This window comes from Cervus canadensis, chromosome 29 (assembly GCF_019320065.1).
Source record: "Cervus canadensis isolate Bull #8, Minnesota chromosome 29, ASM1932006v1, whole genome shotgun sequence".
In the NCBI taxonomy this organism is placed as follows: Eukaryota; Metazoa; Chordata; class Mammalia; order Artiodactyla; family Cervidae; genus Cervus; species Cervus canadensis.
Window position 1 is genome coordinate 38620774 of NC_057414.1, and position 19548 is coordinate 38640321.

The following is a 19548-nucleotide window of genomic DNA, read 5'->3' on the forward strand; positions in this document are numbered from 1 at the left end:
GATTAGATCTGGTAGACAGAGTGCCTGAAGAACTATGGATGGAGGTTCGTGACATTGTACAAGAGGCAGTGATCAAGACCACCCTCAAGAAAAAGAAATGTGAAAAGGCAAAATGGTTGTCTGAGAAGGCCTTACAAATAGCTGAGAAAATAAGAGAAGTGAAAGGCAGAAGAGAAAAGGAAAGTTATATCCATCTGAATGCAGAGTGCCAGAGAATAGCGAGGAGAGATAAGAACACCTTCTTATGTGAACAGTGCAAAGTAATAGAGGAAAACAATAGAATGGGAAAGATTAGAAATCTCTTCAAGAAAATTGGAGATACCAAGGAAACATTTCATGCAAGGATGGCCAAAATAAAGGACAGAAATGGCAAACACCTAACAGAAGCAGAAGAGACTAAGAACATGTACAAGAATACACAGAAGAACTATACAAAAAAAGGTCTCAATGATCCAGATAAACATGATGGTGTGGTCACTCACCTAGATACAGACATCCTGGAGTGTGAAGTCCAGTGGGCCTTAGGAAGATTACTATGAGCAAAGCTAGTGAAGGTGACAATTCCAGCTGAATTAAAATCCTAAAAGATGATGCTGTTAAAGTGCTGCACTCAATATGTCAACAAATTTGGAAAACTCAGCAATGGCCACAGGACTGGAAAAGGTCAGTTTTCATCCAATTCCAAAGAAAGGCAATGCCAAAGAATGTTAAAACTATTGTACAATTGTGCTCATTTCACATGCTAGCAAGATAATGCTCAAATTCCTCAAGTAAGGCTTTAGCAGTATGTGAACCGAGAACTTCCAGATGTGCAAGCTGAATTTAGAAAAGGCAGAGGAACCAGTGATCAAACTGCCAACATCTGTTGGACCATAGAGAAATCAGGCGAATTCCAGAAAAACATCAAAAATCATCACTTCCGTTTGATTGACTACACTAAAGCCTTTGACTGTGTGGATCACAACAAATTGTGGAAAATTCTTCAAGAGATGGGAATACCAGACCACCTTACCTGTCTCCTGAGAAACCTGTATGCAGGTCAAGAAGCAACAGTTAGAACTGGACATGAAACAATGGATTGGTTCAAAATTGGAAAAGGAGATTGTCAAGGCTGTGTGTTATTACCCTGCCTATTTAACATATGTAGAGTACTGTGCCATGCTTAGTCATTCAGTGGGTCATTCAGTCATTCAGTCAGTCAGAGTCATCTGACTCTTCGAACCCATGGATTGTAGCCCACCAGGCTCCTCTGTCCTTGGGGATTCTCCAAGCAAGAATACTGGAGTGGGTTGCAATGCCCTCCTCCAGGGGATCTTCCCAACTCAGGGATTGAACCCAGGTGTCCTGCATTGAAGGCGGATTCTTTACCATCTGAGCCACCAGGGAAGCCTGGTGCAGAGTACATCATGCAAAATGCCAAGCTGGAATCAGGATTTCTGGGGGAAATATCAACAACCTCAGATAGGCAGATGATAGCACTCTAATAGCAGAAAGTGAAGAGGAACCAAAGAGCCTCTTGATGAGAATGAAAGAGGAAAGTGAGAAAGCTGGCTTAAAACAACGTTCAAAAAACTAAGATCATGGCATTCAGTCCCATTACTTCATGGCAAACAGATGGGGGAAAAATGGAAACAACGACATTTTATTTTCTTAGGCTCCAAAATCACAGCAGACGGACTGCAGCCATGAAATTAAAACGTGCTTGCTCCTTGGAAGGAAAGCGATGACAAACCTAGATGGCGTATTAAAAAGCAGAGACTTTGTTGATGCTTTCGAATTGTGGTACTGAAGACTCTTTAGAGTCCCTTGGAATGCAAGGAGATCAAATCAGTCAATCCTAAAGGAAATCAACCCTGAATATTCATTGAAACGACTGATGCTGAAGCTGAAGCTCCAATACTTTGGCCACCTGATGCGAAGAGCCGACCCACTGGAAAAGACCCTGATGCTGGGAAAGATTGAGGGCAGGAGGAGGGGGCAACAGAGGATGAGAGAGTTGTATGGCATCGTCAACACAATGGACATGAGTTTGAGCAAACTCTGATAGATAGTGAAGGACAGAGGCCTGGTGTGCTGCAGTCCATGGGGTCATAAAGAGTTGGATATGACTTAGTGACTGAACAACAAAAAAAGAGAAGAATGACTAAATTGTATAGTACTATCTCTCTCACTTACTTCTGGGTAAGTACCCTGTGGAAATACTTAATCATGTGAGGATATGCCAACAAACAAGGATGTCCATAGCAAACAGTGAAGACAAATGTTCTAACAAGGAGCCATGGGAAGTATCAGTTAAGGAGCATCCTCCAATGGAAAGTTATGCCATTCATATAATCAAGGAAGCGGTGATTTACCAACATGGAATATTGTCCATAGTATATTGAATGAAATCAAGAATATATTTCCACTGCTTAGGAAAAGATTTGCTCTGCTACAGGCGATTACCCCTTGAGGAGGAGAACTCTCCTTTTATCAAGTATTACTTGAAATTTGTGTTATAATTTTTTAAAGATTTAAGAGCAGTAAAAGTGAGGAATAAACTCTATAGCAACTTAGACTTTTCTACATCCAGTTAATTTAAAAATAAACTCAAGGGACTTCCCTGGTGGTCCCATGGCTAAGATTCTGCCCTCCCAATGAAGGGGCCTGGGTTTAAAAAAAAGGAAATTGAAAATTTACTTATTTACTTATTATTGGCTGCTATGGGTCCTTGACGCTACTCACAGGCTTTCTCTAGCTTCAGGGTGCGGTGGGGTTGGGGGTGGGGTGGGCTACTCTCTAGTTGTGGTGCTCTGTGGCATGTGGGATCTTTGCAGGGATTGAACCCATGTCCCCTGCATTAGCAGGCAGATTCTCATCCACTGTGCCGCTAGAGAAGTCCCAAGGACAGGGAATTGAAAAAGATCATGATAGCTATGTTTCCAAAGTGTAGTCACTCAGTTGTGTCCGACTCTTTGCGACTCCATGGGCTGCAGCTATACTCTAATACAAAATAAAAAGTTTAAACAAAAAGGATCATGAAAAATGAAAACGTCTTCCTTTTACATTTCCTTTAATGTTATACAACACAAATAATACACAGTAAACACAAATGGGGGGAGGGGAAATCCTTTGTTATTAATATATTTTTACAAGCAAGCTTGTCCCAGACAGCCACTTGGACAATCCTCCTCTTCTCCACCCCATGTCAGTCACTTAGTTCCACCCGACTTAAGACACAGTGGATTGTAACTCAGTGTGCATCCTTACTATCTAAGCAAAAGGCAGCAGGTGAGGTGTGGTCGCTAGCCCCAAACTCCCATCCCAGAGCAGCTGATTCTCAAAATCCCATGGGAAGCCACCCACAGTGACAGGGCCCACACGTGGAACCTGGTCGCGCAGCCTGATTTGTGAGGCCCACGAGCTAAGAACCATTTTAAAATTTTTAAATGGTTACATGGTTATGTAAGTACCTACACAGTATCTGTGATTTTATCCCCTGGAACCACAAAGCCTAAATTACTATCTGGTCCATTAAGAGAAGATCTTGTCAACTTTCTCTACTCCTTCTAAACCTCAGCTTCGGAGCAGAGTGTTAAGTTTGGGGCATGAACCCACTCAGCAAGGGCCCAGCGCCTGGTCTTCTCTGCCACCCTCGGTCTGGCCTTCGTGGGCCGTCACCTCCCCGGGGAGGCCCGGGCAGCCTCAGAGCCCCGAGTGGCTGGGGCGGCCTCGGCGGGGGCAGCCCCAGCGCTGGCGTAGGCAGAAGTGCCAGACCAGGGCGGAGCAGCTGAGCAGGGCCAGCGCCGAGCCCACGCCGACAGCCGCGTGCAGCACAGTGAGCGGCCGCGGAGGCACGGTCAGCCGGCCGCAGGGCCCTAAGTTGGGGCCGTCCGCGCCGTCGAGGCCCTCCGCCCCGGGCCCGGGCGCGCCGCTCTCTCCCGCGTCGTTGGCGGCCACCACGCAGACAACGTATGCGCCCCCGGGCTTCAGGCCCTGCAGCTCCGCTCGGCGGACCGTCGAGTTGAAGCTGGGCCCCTTCTGCGGAGCCCCACCGCCTTCCCACAGCAGCAGCCAGTACTGGTGGACCGGGGAGGAGGGGGCGCACCAGTGCACCTCGGCGCGGCCAGTCTCGGCCTCCACGCGCACTTCCCCCAGGCGTGGCGGCCGCGGCGGCTGCAGGGCGCTGGAGAGGCCGGGGCACAGGCAGGCTCTCTGGCCGGCCCTCTGCAGCTCCTGGCAGGGCACCTGCAGGTGGCGGCAGTGGTCATAGTCACAGAGGACAGCGGGCAAAGGTGTCTCATCTTGCTCGTCTCCTTCCAAGTCTCCGGCCGCCAAGGGCTGCGTTCTGGGAACCAGGGAGAAGGTGACAGCAAGCAGCCACAGAAGGCAGGGAGCGCGCGGCATGGAATCTGGAAGGGAAGGTGCAAGGGTAAAGGCTCTTCAGCCCCCAGGCCCTGCCAGCCCCCCTCGTCCCTCAACAAAACCTGTAAGCAAAGGGAAACAGGACCGGGGACCAGGAGAACAAGAGGTGGGAATGACCCCGTGACACACCCATGTGTCCGTCCAGCTTCTGAACAGCGTATGTGCTTGGTTTTGGGGAAAAGAATGAAATGTGGTCTAAGCTGACAGAGAGAGAGGTGCGATCCGCAACATGTGAAGCACTGGAAATAGTTAATGAATAAACAGTGCTGGGGGGAGCTGGGGCGGAGAAGAGGAGGAAATGATTTACACCGCCTGGGTAAGGAAGGTGGAATGGTTACCAGCTGCCACCCAGAGCAACCAGATAGTCAGCGACACATGCAGAAAGCCAGAAAGGAGATGGTAGTTAGAACGGAGAAGAGAGGGGACACAGAGGCCCTGGAGCCCTCCGTCCCCACCTGTCGAAGGCCTGGTCCCTCCCTGCCCTCCACATTTCTATCTCATAGGCACCCCCTTACCAGCAGGTAGGCCTTGATGCGGCGAGTAGCAGGCTGGGGCTCCTAAGAGGTCCCCAGGAACACAGGCTGTGCGGTCACGTTCTGTCAGTGTCTTCAATTTCAACTCTGTTTCGGCCCAAAGCTTTTATACCACTCGACTGTGATGTCACCACCTGGCCCCCCTTCCCCTGCTCCCCTCCCTGGTGAGTGCCAAGAAGAGGGCTGGTCCCTTCAGAAGGCCTGAGTCACGGGGCCAGGGTGGGGGAGCCACATGCAGCGGTTTCAGCTGGAGGTCGGGATGCCTGGGTTCTGAAAGAGCAGTGGAATGTGGAAAGCAGCCAGGGGCTGAGAATCCAAAGGCTGAAGTCATGTGAAGGGGTGAGGAGGGGAGCGAAAGGGACGGGGCCACCTGGCTGGTATCAGAGAGGAAAACAGCTATGGACAGCATGGGGCCTGGGCCACAAAATGCTGTTTCGGTAAAAATCATACCACATCCATGGCAGTCATTTCCTGCCTTCTGCCTCCCCGCGGATTGAGAAAGGGAGGGGTTCAGAGGCCAGAATGATGTATCCCAGCTTTGCAGCCCCGCCCTATGCTATCCCCCTCCCCAGAGGGAGAGGACTGAGTGGGCAGGTTTTCATTCCCTGGACTTCCAGGCTGATGAATGGAAACAGCTGTGCCTAAAATAGTCCAGGGCCTAGAGGTCTTCTGCATCCGTGGCCCCTGACAAGACCACCTCCTCCAGTCAGGGCGGGGAATGCCTGGGGAACACCAGGTTTTTAAATGACCCTGAATCCACTTCAGAGTCAGGGAGGCAGCTGGCACGAAAATAGTTTATTATTGGGGGAGCCCCGGAGAGAGAAAGGGAGCAGGTGGAAAAGGGCCAGCATGTGGGGACTCGGCCCTACTCGCTCAGGAGCTAGAGCAGATGGGGCGCTGTCGGATGGAGCCCACAGAGGGCTCCGAGCTGCCCACGGTCTCGGGGGCAGGGGCAGAGCCAGAGGCAGCCAGGTTGGCCTCCGTCAGCAGAGCTGCATCTTCCCAGGAGCCTGAACCTGGGCCAGGGGAGAGAAAATGAAATCCGAAAGGGTAAATTCCAGGCCAGGGGCCCCTGCCCCCGCCCAGGGTAGCCTCCACCCTGCCCACATGCCCCCCCAGGTCCTGCCGCACAGCGTCCCTCACCATCACTGGCCTCGGGCTCCAGTTCCTCCTCGCCACTCAGGGGCTGTTGGTCTGTTTTCTCCTCTTCAGACAGCTGGCCTTCTGCAGCCCCAGGGGGGAAGACAGAGGTCAGTCTGGAGGAGGCTGAAGGGGAGGACCAAGGAGGAGTCAGGAAGGAGGCCGGGCGGCTGCACCGTACCTGTCCCAGAGGGATCCACGTGGCTCTCACCGTCCTCTGTAACAGGTGACAGCTGGGGGGACTCCTCCTGGCCTTGGGGCCCTGTGCCTCCAAAGGGGGTAGAGGACAGGACAGGACTAGGGTGGCTGTGCCTGGATGGCAGTGCCGTCACCCCGTCCTGCCTTTCTCTTGACCTTCAGCTTAGCAGGCGAGCACCTAAAGCCTCATTCTGGATGGTGCAGGAGCCCCCCCCCCACCCCCACCCAGCCCCCAGCCATCACCTCTACCTGGCTGATGGGCAGAGATCTTTCGCTGGACTTCCTTGCGGGAGCGTTTTCGGTTTCGGATGTTTACCTGTGGAGGGGAAACTCCTGAGCAGCAAGGCCTGCCTTCCCTCACCGGAGTGACTGAACACTTCTGCCCCAGCCCCCAACACGCCCCGGCTCACTCCCCAAAGAACCATGAAGGGGAGAGGAAGGGGTCCTTTGAGACCTGCAAAGAGAGGCGCTGCCGGGGCCAGACGCCCCCCCACACCCACTGCATGTAGCTGAAGAGCACAATGACGCTGAGGAAGGTGAAGTTGCTGGCGACACCTACGAAGGCGCAGGTCATCGGGAAGTTGTACAGTAGGTACCTGAAGCAGGGAGTAGACAGGAGGGGAGTACAGCTACCAGGGAGTGCCAGCCTTCTCATCTCCCAGAAGTAATTTCTAGGGCAGTTCACTAGAGCTTGCTGAGAGCTGGTCTCCACCCTCTGCCTCCCACCCGCTGAGCCAGCGGTTCAAGAGAACATTTCTCCACTCTGACTGCACATGACCTCCCCCTGGGGTGCTTTCAGGAAGGCTGATGGCTGGGGACTTCCCTGACTAAGGTCCAGTGGCTAAGACTCCACTCCCAAAGCAGGGGGCCTGGGTTCGATCCCTGGTTGGTCAGGGAACTAGATCCCACATGCTGCAACTGAAAGCTGGCACAGCCAAATAAATAAATATTAAAAAAAAAAAGTCTGGCAGCCAGATAGGACCGTAACAAATCCTAGTCTTGGGGGTGGGGCCCAGGCATTGGTATTTTTCTAAAAGTTCCTCAGGCTCCTGATATGTGATGTGCAGCCAGGGCTGAGAACCTGAGGCCCAGGTAAAGCCCGTCACCTCTGCTTAGGACCCTCTTCACTTAAGGACAGGCCCACGAGGGCTGCCCAGGCCACGTGGGCACTGCCTCACCTGAGCCCAGTGAAGTGGGCGTGGATGCGGAGGTAGGCTCCGTACATCTGGATGCGCTTGCTGTGGATCTCGATGATGGCTCCAGTGGTCGGCACATACTGCGGGCGGGAGGGCAGTGGCGGCAGCACATCAGGTCAGGATCCTGCTGTCACGCTTACCAGCCCAATCTGAGGCCCGCTTCCAGCCTCCACCGCGGTCCCTCCTGACCGAGCCCGGAAGCTCCTCGGGTAAAATTCTGGGCTTGTGGGGAGGGCTGTCTCCTGTCCTCCTCCTCTCCTTACCGAGTTTTCTCTGTATTCTGGGTATAGCTCCACCTCCAAGAGCTGCTTCTGCTCCGCAAAGCCAAACAGCAGGAGGCTAGAGAAGACCAGTGTGTCGAGCATCTGGAGCAGGCTTGAGCGGTAATGTAGCATCACCTGCCAGGGCCAGGGAAGAGAGGCTGGGGACGGGCGCCGACCCTCAAAACCACCCCTGAACAGGGAAGAGAGGCTGGGCATGGGTGCCCACCCTCAAAACCACCCCTGAGCAGGGTATGAAGGCGGCTTCTTCCTTAGGTCCCCTACTCCCTTTCACTTCCTACCATGCCCCAAGTCTCGACCCCATCATTGCAAAAGTTTGAAGACATCCCTGCCCTGCCCTTCCCAACCACATGTCTCTGTTCCAATACAACAAAGTCTCCTCTTCTAAGAAAGCCTCCCAGGTGAAGCCCCACACCATCTGTCATCTACCTTTCCCCAGCATGGTTCTATAATCTAGAACAGGGTACCATCTATTCTGGTACACTGGAACTAGTACACACGCCAGTGTACCATCTGAGGCTTTTTTCCCCCATGTGGACATTCAGGAATTTGCTTCATGAGATGGTTCTGTTGACAATTAAGAAACGCAGTCTAACATTTATTGAACACCCACTATTTCCTCATGGAATCCCAAACCAGTCTATGAGGGAGTTACTACTATATTTGCTTCAAGGGGTTAAGTAAGTTGGCCCTCAGCTAGTATGTTTCTGAGTGAGGACTTGAGGCCTGGTCTCGCTGGCTCCAAAAAAGCCCGTTTTCAGGGCGGCACCACTCTTCAGACTTTAGCCCCAAAGATGGGTGTGCTCATCGGATGTCCGGGGCGGGGGAGGGGGCGTTTATCTGGTTTGGTAAACTGACACCTCTTGCCATGCTGAAGTGTCCATGTCTGTGTCTCAGACCTCAGAATGTTTTCTCCTGAAGCCCCACCCAGATACTCTGACATCTGTCATCATTCTCCACAACCTCCTAGACAGGCCATGGACACTCACGGAGCGTGACGAGGTGGAGATGATCCGGCCGCCTCTGGTGTAGCATGAGATGGTGACCAAGAACATGCCCAAATCTTGATTCACAGGAGACTCTGGCAGCTCAAGCTCTAAGGTAACGCGGTACGGCTGTCCATACATCAGTACCTGCCCAAGGTGGTCGGCATCTCTTTCAAAAAAATTTTTTTAATTGCACTGTCCCTGTCCCACCTCCCGGCTACCCCTCCAAATACAATTTCCTCCGCTATCAAAACAGGCCTCTCAAATCTCCCTCTTCCCAAGAAGGTGCTGCCCCCTTCTGGTAGCTGAATCCCTCTCACTTCTGAGATGTTCAGTATCTACACTCCTGAATCACTCTGTTCCAGAAAAGTTGTGTCACATTTCTTTTCCAAAAGTGAACCGTCATGGTGCCAACTGGGCCATCTGTGACTCAGGCCTCTTTGTCCCCGTGAGGCCATCCCCTTGGGCCCAGCCTGCCTTCACTTACATTACTAATTAGCAGAGTGCCAAAAGCACTCACCATTTCCCTAGCTAGCTCTCCCACAGTAACTGTGTCCTTCTGGGTCCCTTACCTTGGTTCTCCCTGAGACTCACAGTGGGAAGGCATCTTCACTGGGACTAAGCTCAAAAGATTAAAGATTTGCCACCAAACATACCCTAGTTATTCCTGACCATTCCTATACTCCTCTAATCCTATATTTGACTATGCTTGTCCTGTGCATGACCCCCTCAGGGTGATCCACAAGGATTACAGAGGTGACGGTAAAGCTTTTCATTTTAACCAAAGAGGGAATGGATTAAAAAAAAAATTTTTTTGAAAAAAAGAGTGCCCTAACCCTAATAGTGAGGGCTTCCCTGGTGGGTCAGATGGTAAAGAATCTGCCAACCCAGGCTCGATCCCTGGGTTGGGAAGATCCCCTGGAGAAGGGCATGGCAACCCACTCCAGTATTTGTGCCTGGAGAATCCCATGGACAGAGGAACCTGGTGGGCTATAGTCCACAAGGTTGCACAGGGTTGGACACGACTGAAGTAACTTAGCACAAATGCACACAACCCTAATAGTGAACTATCTAGATTTATTGCTATGAAGGTACTTTGAGCATTTTATCCCGAGAGTAACAGGTGAAAATCCACTGATCAAAATTTCTTTATATACTTTCTTATTTTCAGTCTGAATTATTATTTTTTTACCTTTTTGTTGTTGTTCGTTTCTTTGACCACACTGTGCAGCATATGGGATCTTAGTTCCCCGACGAGGGAATGAACCCGCACTCCTTGCATTGGAAGTGCAGAGTCTTAACCCCTAAACCACCAGGGAAGTCCCTTCAGTCTGACTGTCTTGAAAAAAATGGATTCCATGAGAGTCCTACTCCCATGTAGAGGCCAGTAATCTAAGCTGGTTGCTTCACTGAATTCTTTGAAACATTAAAACAGGTAGTTCTCTGGGTGAGCAGGAGGGAAATGGGGAGTGACTGCTAGGTATTGGGTATGAGTTTTTTTCTGGGGTGATGAAAATGTTCTCAAATTGATTATGGTGACTATTGCTCAGCTGTGAATATATTAAAAACGACTGAACTGTACATTTTGAATGGGTGACTTGCATACTATTCCAATTATATAGCAATAAAGATTTATATATATATATAATATATATATATATAAAATAAATATATATTTATTTATTTTGTGTTGGTATCACCAAATCAATGTACATGAGTTTGAGTAAACTCCGGGAGTTAGTGATGGACAGGGAGGCCTAGCGTGCTGCAGTCTGTGGGGTTGTTGAGTTGGACACGACTGAGCGACTGAACTGATATATATACACACATATATATATATTTGTTTCTTTTTAAGCCAGTAATTATGTCATCTCCTCCAAGGGGATCCAAAAATTGCTAATACCAGAATCTTGTGAAGGACTCCTGCCTTTGTTCACATTTGTCTGCCTGATGGAGAAATCTCCATTCCCACATTGAGCCTCACCATCGCCATAGTCTCCAGAAGACCTAATTCTTTGCAAATGCTTCTGAAATACAGGAACTGCATCTTTGCTACTTAATGCAATGTAGAGATTTCCATCAATCCTGTGAGCTCTTTGAAGTAGGACAACATCTACTTCTAAACAAGCTGTTACCCACAAAATAGACCCATTATTTCATTCACTCATTCAAAAATGTTCACTAGAAATCAATGAAATGATCAAGCTGCCAATATTGGGGAACTTGGGCCTCACCCTTCATCCTTCCATTCCTTCCTCACCCAGCAGTCTGGTACCTGATGGTTTTAGGCTCCCTGTGTCACCAACCATTACTATCTACAACAGGAAGGCACACAACAGCATGCACCATCCCAGGTGTAGATGTACTGTGACCTTGTTTCTACTCCCCTCTCAATATATTCCATTTATTATTATTATTGAGCCACAAAAACACAATGAACCGATGTTTTCACAGAATATTCTATAGTACTCTCCACATTACTTTCCTGAGTAGCAGAACTAAATAGATAATCCTCTGTCTCACAATGCCCAACACTCCACTCCACCACTTTTTTTGACCATGCTGTGCAACGTGCAGGATCTTAGCTCCTGAACCAGATTTGAACCAGGACCCCCGGCAGTGAAAGTGCGGAGTCCTAACCACTGGACTGCCAGGAAATTCTCCACTTCACCACTTTGAAATCTCCATTTGGGATCCACTCATCCCACCTGGTAAGCTTTCTGGATAGCGGCACTCTGGCGGCACATGGGAAGGTGTCACAAGATACACAGTCTTCCGGGTTATTTGTATTGTCAACCCCAGGGGGTCCAAAACTCTATAGCTTACATTCCTCCCTTCAGAGTGACCATTTATTTCTATCCTCCGTATTTTCTATCTTCAGGTCAGTATCCTCCCAAGTACAATTTTTGAAAAATCATTTTTAAATGATTTTTAAACTTTTAGTTTGACCACTGATTTACTTTTCATTATGCTGCTGACAAGTCAAAATACTCTGGTGATCAGAAATGCTGTTGATCCTCCAGGGTCCTTCTGAAGTGTTCTGGGATCCTACCCTTTTGCAGAGCTTCAACCAACTTCCCTAATAAAGAAGGATGCATTCCTACTTTGCATTTTCCAGGGCTTTCAGGTTTATTGAAGATATACTGGCATTTGGCCAGTCCTCTGGCACAGTACCCTTTGTAATGGAAGGTTACGTGTATCTCTCAATAGTGTCATAACAACATACTTTCAAAATTCTTGGGTGGATTCCATCCTAGTTCAGTGAGATAGCTGGTTTCTTTAAGTTCTTTTAGATCCAAAACACCCCTTTATCTAGCAGATATGGCCTGGCTGAAACAATTTAAGGAGGAAAGAATAACCCATTCAATTCATTTGGACTTCAATTTTTTTTAACCTCCCTTTCCTTGAAAGCTTTCCTTTTAGTCTCTGTTACTCAGTCCCTGGTATCAAGGTCTTTCCCAAGTGTTCTTGTTTCAAGTCATCAGAGCTCTAATGAAACCTCTGTTCAGTTCCCATACTCACCCGATCACGTCCACCCTTAGCCAGTGTGACATTGGCAACAGGGAACGAGCAGAGTAAGGAGGTGGAGGATTCGCAGTCCGTCCTAAATGAGAATGAGGATGATACTCTGCTAAGTTACAGTCTGCCTTACTTATCCACACACCTCCTGGGCCCCTGGGACTCCCTTTCCTGTCCCCCATCCTTTCTTCCAGAACAGGTATCCTTCTCTGTTATAGAGACGGAGAAGAAGTGCAGCCAGGAGACTCAAGACACTAGAATGAGTCTTTTAAATTCTCTCTCTGCTACTTGTGTTTATTTCTTCTCATGAAGGTAGACATTCTTAAATGGAAACCTATGGACACTTAGCTGACTAGTTTCAGACTTAATTGTTTCTAAAGACTTACTTGGGAAGCTGATAAAAATGCAGATTCCTAAAAAAATAAAACAGATTCCTGGGTACCACCCCTCTAGATTCTGATTCCAAAGTTCTGGTCTGGGGCCTAGTTCGAGAAAACTCCTCCAAAGGGACCCACAGAGGCTCACAAACCCTTCCAATTGTAGGCAAAATTTCACATGGGCATGTATCAATAAGTAGGTTCTTATGACAGGAAGGGCCATAGCTTTCATGAGATCCATGCCTACTAAAAGTTTAAGCAGCTCTGCCTTAGAAATTATGGCTCATGACCAGGGATTCAGGACATGGAAAGAAAAAAGAAAAAAACAACTTTGGACCATTGATAATAGTCTCCTTATCAGCACCTCTTGATTGGTCCTGTAGTAATTTTTAAAAGAAGGGGAGAGAATTTGGCAGGATCTGTAAAATGGGAAGGAAGTGAGGATTCAGACAAGTAGGACTCTGGGAGTTTGTGAACCTAGACACCTTGTTTTCATAAGCTCTATTGCAGCAGACAATGAGCAGTGGGAAGAAGTGATATGAAAGGCAAATACCGCTTTCCTCATATCTTCTCTACTGAAGGCCAGATTAGTTCTGAGATGAGTTGAGAGGTTGGGTTAGCTTAAAAGTCTACAGTACCCCTGAGAGAGGTCTGATCCAGCCTAAATTGAATTGACCCTCATAATGACAGTCTAGGAGAGGGCTTTTTTGGTTTGTTTTTTAAACCAGATTTCAGTAACCAGAGACAGGACTAGGGCCCTAGAGCCCTACCAGCCCAGACCTGGCCCAACCTTGGGCTATAAATCAATATAAGTGCACTAGGCTCAAGTGTCCTCCTCTGTAAATAAGAGGGTTTTCCTCAATATGCGCCAATGGTACTTGCAGAAATTCTCTCACAGGATTCCTCTACTTTGATAGAAGACCCTTCTCACCTGTAGTGGAAATGCACAGGGCTGAGGTGGCTGACTGTCGGCATGTAGGAATAGTAGAAGGAGCCATAGAGGAAGACAGACACCCAGAGCAGGAGGAGGATGGTACAGAAGAACACTCCAAACTGCAGTAGCAGCTTGCGGGCACGGCCTGCCATGACGTGGCCCATCTCCTGGGCCCACAGTAAGGCAGGTACTGGTGGGTCATTGACCATGACGGGGAGTGCAGGGGGTCTGACCCCGGGTTCAGGCTTTGGGTTCCTAGGTGCTTTGCCACCTGGACGCCACTCCTGGCCATGGGACGAAGCAGCTGGTGGTTCCTGGAAAAAGACCGAGAAGGGGAAAGAATGGCTCGTTTCACGGGGGAGGTGAGGACAAAAAAGACACGCTGACCAGAATGGCTTTGAGGAACCAGAGACAGCAAGACATAGCAAAGCCTTTGTTTCATATGGCTTTTCTCCAACTGATTGTGTTTCTCAGCCAATTATCCCTTCCCATCCTCCACTGAGCTTTCTCACCACCCCCCTGTGCTAGAGTTCCTCAGCTGAACCCATCCTCGGGTCACCTGATTTTAGGACAGGCCACTTTGATGGTCATTCATAGCAACATATTACATACAGAGGATGAACGCCTTAAAATTCTTCTAAGGCGGATTTATACACACGATTCCACACTGCGAGGTGGCTGCACGGGGAGAATTCGCGACTTGTCTAAGGTCGCACAGCCGGACTCAAAGCCAGCAACCTCAAGCGCAGCTACTATTGCCTCCCGAGTTGTTTCTCTCCTCCTGGCGCTGCGCTCGCTCCCAGACAAGACCGCGCTCCACGCCCGACAGGGCGTCCTGCGGCCAACGGCCGCTCGCCGCCAGACCCCTCCGATTAGGTGACCGGAGCGTCGCCCAGAGACCCCACGCAACCGCACCACCATAGAAACCATCCAGCCGGCAGCGTCAGCTCCGCAGACTCACCAGTCGCGCGCGCTGCCAGGGCAACGGCGAGAAGGCACTTCCGCCTCCCAGGGAAGTTCCGCCCCCTTCCGCCGGCCGCCTCTGTAGCGCAGAGGAGCGGGCCTTGTCCGGGGCGGGGCCCGGCGCAGGGGGCGGGGCCTTCCAGACGGCCAGGTTCCCACCTCCAAGCACCCGGCACTCTCCCTCTCTGTGGTCCGTTACCCCCTCCCCTTTTGGTAACCAAAACCAAAGCGTATAGGCGTCTCCCTCCAGGCTCCAAGATATGCTCCAGGAAATGCTGAATCAGCAGCATCCCTCTCAGCCAGCCTCTCGAGGCCGCAATCGCGGCACTCCGCCTACACCTTCACTATCAGTCATTTAACCCCCAAAAGGGGGAGAGGCGGGCGTCCGACAGGCGCTGATTTTTATTACGCACATCTCCTTGGACCCGTGGGCTTCCAAGGCAGAGAGCATTCACCCCGGGAACGTTGCAATCTGCGGGTACCTGGGAATTTTGCGTGATGCGCCGGCATCACGCAATAGGGGCTGACTGGCCCCTATTCACAAGAGTGGTAGCATTTCAGGCCCGTGATTTGTCTCCAGCTTTAAAGACGCGTCATCGACCTCCTCCGACCCTAACCAGACTTTTTCTCTGAGTTCCCACAGCGCATTATCTAGACTAGGTCTTGGCGGGTGGCACTTTCTATTTTGTATATGTCTATTCACCCCAAACAAGATCCCTCAGAGGGTAAGGTCAGTGTTGCGCACATCTTTGCACTCCCCACAGCACCACGCACAACGCTGCAGACGTAAGAGGCAATTTCTCAAACCAACACACACACACACACAGACACAGACACACACACACACACGCATCCAGGAAGTCCATCTATTTCCAGAAACACCCACCGACTCTCCCCTACCTCTTCTTTGTCGGATTCTTTGATCTGGTCTCTGCATGCCTCTTTTTCCCCAGCTTCTCCTTCTTCTCTTTGGTCTGCCATTTCTTCAGACATCTTTCTGATGGACCTTGCTGCCCTTGGATTCTCCACTTGTAGCTAGAATGTTAAGTGGTGATCTAGAAGCTGAAACCTGTAGCTCATCACATTTTCCTGGATATGGGGAATGGAGGGTCCCTGGAAGAGAAACGAAGATTCAGGTGCTAAATGCTGTGTCAGGGTAGAGGGAGGAGGGATGGAGGGGGCGACTGCCCAGCTGATGTCAGAATTTCAAATGAGCAGGGTCTCACGCAGTCTCTACTGACTTCACTGCAGGGGCTGTCACAGGTCCAGACCACCCCATTTGAGGGGGGTGTCTGCCTGGGACTCAGCTACTTCCAGCTCCTTTGGGGAGGGCTCTAGCCCAGACTCTGGATGCCTGCAATGGGGAAGGGCAGGCAGTGAAACGTTAACAGTGGGGGTGTGCACAGGGGCTGCAGGCAGCAGCCAGGCTCCCCCACTGGCCAGACAGTTGGTATACGCCAGGATCTGAGCTGCTCCTTCTAGCATCCTTCATCCTTCAGGTATCAGCCAGTGCTGGAGCTGCAGAAACCCGGACCAGCCCTCCATTGGCCTCTGACCTGACCCTCCCCAGTGGCCTTCTCTGTTTTAGCTGCTTCTGCTGCTACGTCAGATACTCTCAGCTGCAACTCCCTGCAAGGTGGGGTACCCATCTCAGGCAGAAGGTTTTGGTGCACCCCACTGATCATATTCCTCGGGACTGTCGCTGCCTGTGGCCTCAGGTGAGTAGGGAGCATCCTGCTTTTCTCCCTTTGGGGCTTAAGGGGGCAGGTGGGGGTTATGTGCCCTCCTTGTTAAGGTGGGTCTCTTTCTAGTTGTGGTTTTCAGAGCTAGGAACAGAGATAGCTTGAGGGCTGTAAAGCCTTCAGTCATTCATATGTTTGATGATCTGTAGCGCAGGCCTTGTAGGAGTTTGGGAGCATCTCATTCCACTTCTCCGCTTCCTTAGCTGAGGAACGGGGAGATGGAAAAGGCCAGGGAGGTTGGGAATAAGGGGGGAGTAAAATATTAGGGTATATGACCCAGCTTTACAATGGTTGATGAGGCGTAATGGGGGAACGGGGCCTTCAGCTGAAATTGTGCAGGGCCCCCTAGCACGCTCTGAGCTGTCTCTTTTCTCCAGGATGAAAGGGGAGACCCCTGTGAATAGCACTATGAGTATTGGGCAAGCCCGCAAGATGGTGGAACAGCTTAAGATCGAAGCCAGCTTGTGCCGGATAAAGGTGGGTGGGGCCCTGGATCCCATTAGTTGGCAGGCTGTACCTAGGTGCCCAAACCTCAGGCTAAGAGAGGCTTTCTTTCACTGACTCCTTGAGATCATGGAAGGAGTCTTGGCATCTGTAAGGAAAGCTGGCTCCATGTCTCTGTGGGTGATGAGGGAAGAGAAGACTGCCTTAAGGAGTCCTAAGGATGGCAAAAGATAATCCATTTGGGGAAGGAGGCTGCAGCCCCCTTCGGGATTTCTGTCTAACAATTCCCCTCCTGGCTGTGCCCCAGGTGTCCAAGGCAGCAGCAGACCTGATGACTTATTGTGATGCCCACGCCTGTGAGGACCCCCTCATCACCCCTGTGCCCACTTCGGAGAACCCTTTCCGGGAGAAGAAATTCTTCTGTGCTCTCCTCTGAGCTGCCCTGTTCCTCTTCACAACTCTTCACCTTTCCCTCTCCCGGGCCCTTCCTTATTTATGTCAGTAACTGTCGTGAGCCCCCGAGGACCCCTGCATCCCACCCCTAGCCCTTGCCCAACCCTGTGAGGTTATCCGAAGCCCAAGCCCTCCGTCACCTGTCTGCCGTCTCCATCTCCTCGCCCCCTGTGGCAGACCCAAAGCACCCTGTGACTCGGGGCACGCGTACTCCACCCACAGAAGGGCTGTCAGACTCTGTCAGCGTCCCGCCGGCTTCCCTCTGTGACCTGCTCAGACAATGGAGAGAGGGATGGGCTGGGTGCTTGCTCTCAGTCTCACCTTGGAGCTATTGGGAGGCTAAAGCCATGTGAAGAATAAAGTCATCCAGAGTCTCAGAGGACAGCTCCTGTGTTACGGTTCTTGGGGGGAGAGGCTCATCAGTCAAGAGATTTGGTGGTGGGTGCGACAGGTAGAAAGGCTTGCCATAACCAGGGAACAGGGCCAGTCAAAGCGCGTTAGACATTCTCTAGGATCAGAGATTCGCCGGGTTAGAGGGGATGGCGAGCAAGAGAAAGCGTCTCAAGTGGGAGAATTGTTACCAACGGGCACTCAGAGGCTACAGAGAGCACTCCTACACGTACACAAGAACGCGATGAAGACAAATGAAAAAGAAAACAGACCGAACCGGACAAACTTAGGAAGGGATTCCCGAGGGAAGTCGAAGACAGGAGGTACCCAAGGGAGCGGGGAGGAGCTCAGTTCCAGTTCCTGAGGAGGGGCCGGTTTTACTTCTAAGATGGCTGCGCCCACAGCAGCCCCCCCCCAAGATGGCCGCCGCCATGGGACCCGCGCCCATACGGCGGCCGCGCGTCACAGCGTTTCACCGTACAGGGCTTCTCCGCCGGTCCCATACTTAAAATGGCGGCCCCAGGCAGCCGGAGGTCTCAATATGGTCCCTTCCGTGCTCATGTGTCTCAAAATGGCTGCCTGTGTCCTCGCCAGCCTCTCCTCAGCCCGGAGGCTGGACGTCGACGTCCACCCGATCCAGGTGAAGGCACACGGGCGGCTATAACCAAGGATCTTGGGACAAGGGAACCCCGGCAAGCACGCCGATATAGTAGGCGCCTGACGCGTGGATTTTATGAGAATCTGGGTCCCTACAGCTTGCTTAGTGGAAGCTCCTTCGGAGCGGAAACACAAGTGTGACAATTCCCGCACCGTTCGGCTTGGGGGTGCTGTTCCTTGGCTGGCTCTTGTTCTCCCTAGGAGTTGGATAAGCCCTAAATTGTTCAGTTTTGGCTTCCTGGTAGAACTGGGGCTTGCTATTCTCCCACTTCCCATTCAGGCCTATTCTGTCACATCCGCTAGGATTAATGTCCCCGCCCCTGGTTCGCTTACCACCCCTCGTAGTGGTCCAGCCAGCAAGCTGACCGGCCAGAGGCTTGTCTCACGAGCGCCTCCTGGGCTCAGCCTCGGCAGAGGTTTATAAAGCCCCAGAATACTTTTTCTAGCAGCCTTTTCCTTCCAAGGGACATAAGGAGGTGGGACCAAGGCCAAGGCAGAGAAGGTCGTAGTCTCAGGATCTCTGCTCCTCATGGATTAAGATTCCCCACCCCCCATTCAGGAATACATCCTTTCCCCGGGGAAGCCTCGATCAGCTCATGCTGTGTCCTGGGATACACAGGGGCAGGAGCTGCTTTGCAGTAGGTGTGGGTGACTTGTATTAGAGAAAGCATATCACCCCCAGCTTCCTCACACTTTCACACAGAAAGACAAGCACGGGGAGAATAGAGAGGAAACCAGGGGAATAACTTAGATTCCTGTGGATGTCTCCACAGGCTACAGGGGTACCCAGTGAACTTGGGGAGCTGCTGCTGAATTCCTGAGCCCTAACAGGTCCTGGGGATATTTAATTCCCTCATCCTAGACAGGAAGAAACGAGAAAGTAACCTGGTCTCCCTCCTGAAGTGGGGACCTACCCAGATTCTGTTCAGGAACCTGTTTAGTTCTTGTGCTGTGCTTAGTCGCTCAATCGTGTCCAACTCTTTGTGACTCCATGGACTGTAGCCCACCAGGCCCCTCTGTCCATGGAGATTCTCCAGGCAAGAACATTAGAGTGGGTTGCCATTCCCTCTTCCAGGTGATCTCCCTAACCCAGGATAGAACCCAAGTCTCCCGCATTGCAGGTGGATTCTTTACCATCTGAGCCACCAGGGAAGCCCGCTTAGTTCTTAGTGCCTGTTGAAAACTCCTCGAAGGATCAAGTTTTTTTTAAATCTCTGCATCCTGTCAGTGTCTGGCATATAGCAGGCATTTAAATATCTAACAATTTGATTGTACTATACATGCTTAAATGGCAAGCAGGGCATAAAACAATCTTTCTCTTTTCCTGTTAT

General features: G+C 50.8%; 3 protein-coding genes across 15 annotated transcripts; 1 reads left to right on the forward strand and 2 right to left on the reverse strand.

Annotated features, from left to right (window-relative positions):
* Positions 1 to 3035: 3035 nt before the first annotated feature.
* Positions 3036 to 5034, reverse strand: LRRN4CL (LRRN4 C-terminal like). Of its 2 annotated transcripts, none has more exons than XM_043451319.1 (2): positions 4920 to 5034; positions 3036 to 4391 (listed from the first exon to the last, which is right to left on the reverse strand). In XM_043451319.1, exon 2 carries the CDS (start codon positions 4384 to 4386, stop codon positions 3685 to 3687), a length of 702 nt encoding a protein of 233 aa, XP_043307254.1. In that variant the 5' UTR covers positions 4387 to 4391; positions 4920 to 5034; the 3' UTR covers positions 3036 to 3684. The 2 variants fall into 2 exon arrangements, with proteins under 2 accessions (XP_043307254.1, XP_043307253.1); XM_043451318.1 differs by lacking the exon at positions 4920 to 5034 and adding an exon at positions 4534 to 4881.
* A 683-nt stretch (positions 5035 to 5717) lies between these two features.
* Positions 5718 to 18598, reverse strand: BSCL2 (BSCL2 lipid droplet biogenesis associated, seipin). Of its 12 annotated transcripts, none has more exons than XM_043451308.1 (13): positions 18551 to 18598; positions 17311 to 17439; positions 15432 to 15644; positions 13566 to 13882; positions 12261 to 12342; positions 8742 to 8885; positions 7735 to 7869; positions 7454 to 7551; positions 6730 to 6871; positions 6525 to 6591; positions 6259 to 6348; positions 6081 to 6161; positions 5718 to 5953 (listed from the first exon to the last, which is right to left on the reverse strand). In XM_043451308.1, exons 3-13 carry the CDS (start codon positions 15522 to 15524, stop codon positions 5811 to 5813), a joined length of 1392 nt encoding a protein of 463 aa, XP_043307243.1. In that variant the 5' UTR covers positions 15525 to 15644; positions 17311 to 17439; positions 18551 to 18598; the 3' UTR covers positions 5718 to 5810. The 12 variants fall into 12 exon arrangements, with proteins under 12 accessions (XP_043307243.1, XP_043307242.1, XP_043307245.1 ...); XM_043451307.1 differs by lacking the exon at positions 18551 to 18598 and adding an exon at positions 17888 to 17980 and having other exon boundaries at positions 17311 to 17678; XM_043451310.1 differs by lacking the exon at positions 18551 to 18598 and adding an exon at positions 17888 to 17964.
* Positions 15527 to 17552, forward strand: GNG3 (G protein subunit gamma 3). Its single transcript, XM_043451320.1, has 4 exons — positions 15527 to 15667; positions 16031 to 16249; positions 16651 to 16750; positions 17025 to 17552. Exons 3-4 carry the CDS (start codon positions 16652 to 16654, stop codon positions 17151 to 17153), a joined length of 228 nt encoding a protein of 75 aa, XP_043307255.1. The 5' UTR covers positions 15527 to 15667; positions 16031 to 16249; position 16651; the 3' UTR covers positions 17154 to 17552.
* Positions 18599 to 19548: the final 950 nt, after the last annotated feature.

What these genes read in the sequence shown, in the direction of transcription:
- BSCL2 (XM_043451308.1), bottom strand. Translation starts at nt 15,524, where the DNA reads ATGTCTGAAGAAATGGCAGACCAAAGAGAAGAAGGAGAAGCTGGGGAA. An exon ending in GCCCACTTCACTGGGCTCAG is followed by an intron (nt 6,872 to 7,453) that starts GTGAGGCAGTGC and finishes TCCCTGCTTCAG; the next exon opens with GTACCTACTGTACAACTTCC. An exon ending in GGAGCCCGAGGCCAGTGATG is followed by an intron (nt 5,954 to 6,080) that starts GTGAGGGACGCT and finishes CCCCTGGCCCAG; the next exon opens with GTTCAGGCTCCTGGGAAGAT.
- GNG3 (XM_043451320.1), top strand. Translation starts at nt 16,652, where the DNA reads ATGAAAGGGGAGACCCCTGTGAATAGCACTATGAGTATTGGGCAAGCC. An exon ending in CCAGCTTGTGCCGGATAAAG is followed by an intron (nt 16,751 to 17,024) that starts GTGGGTGGGGCC and finishes GCTGTGCCCCAG; the next exon opens with GTGTCCAAGGCAGCAGCAGA.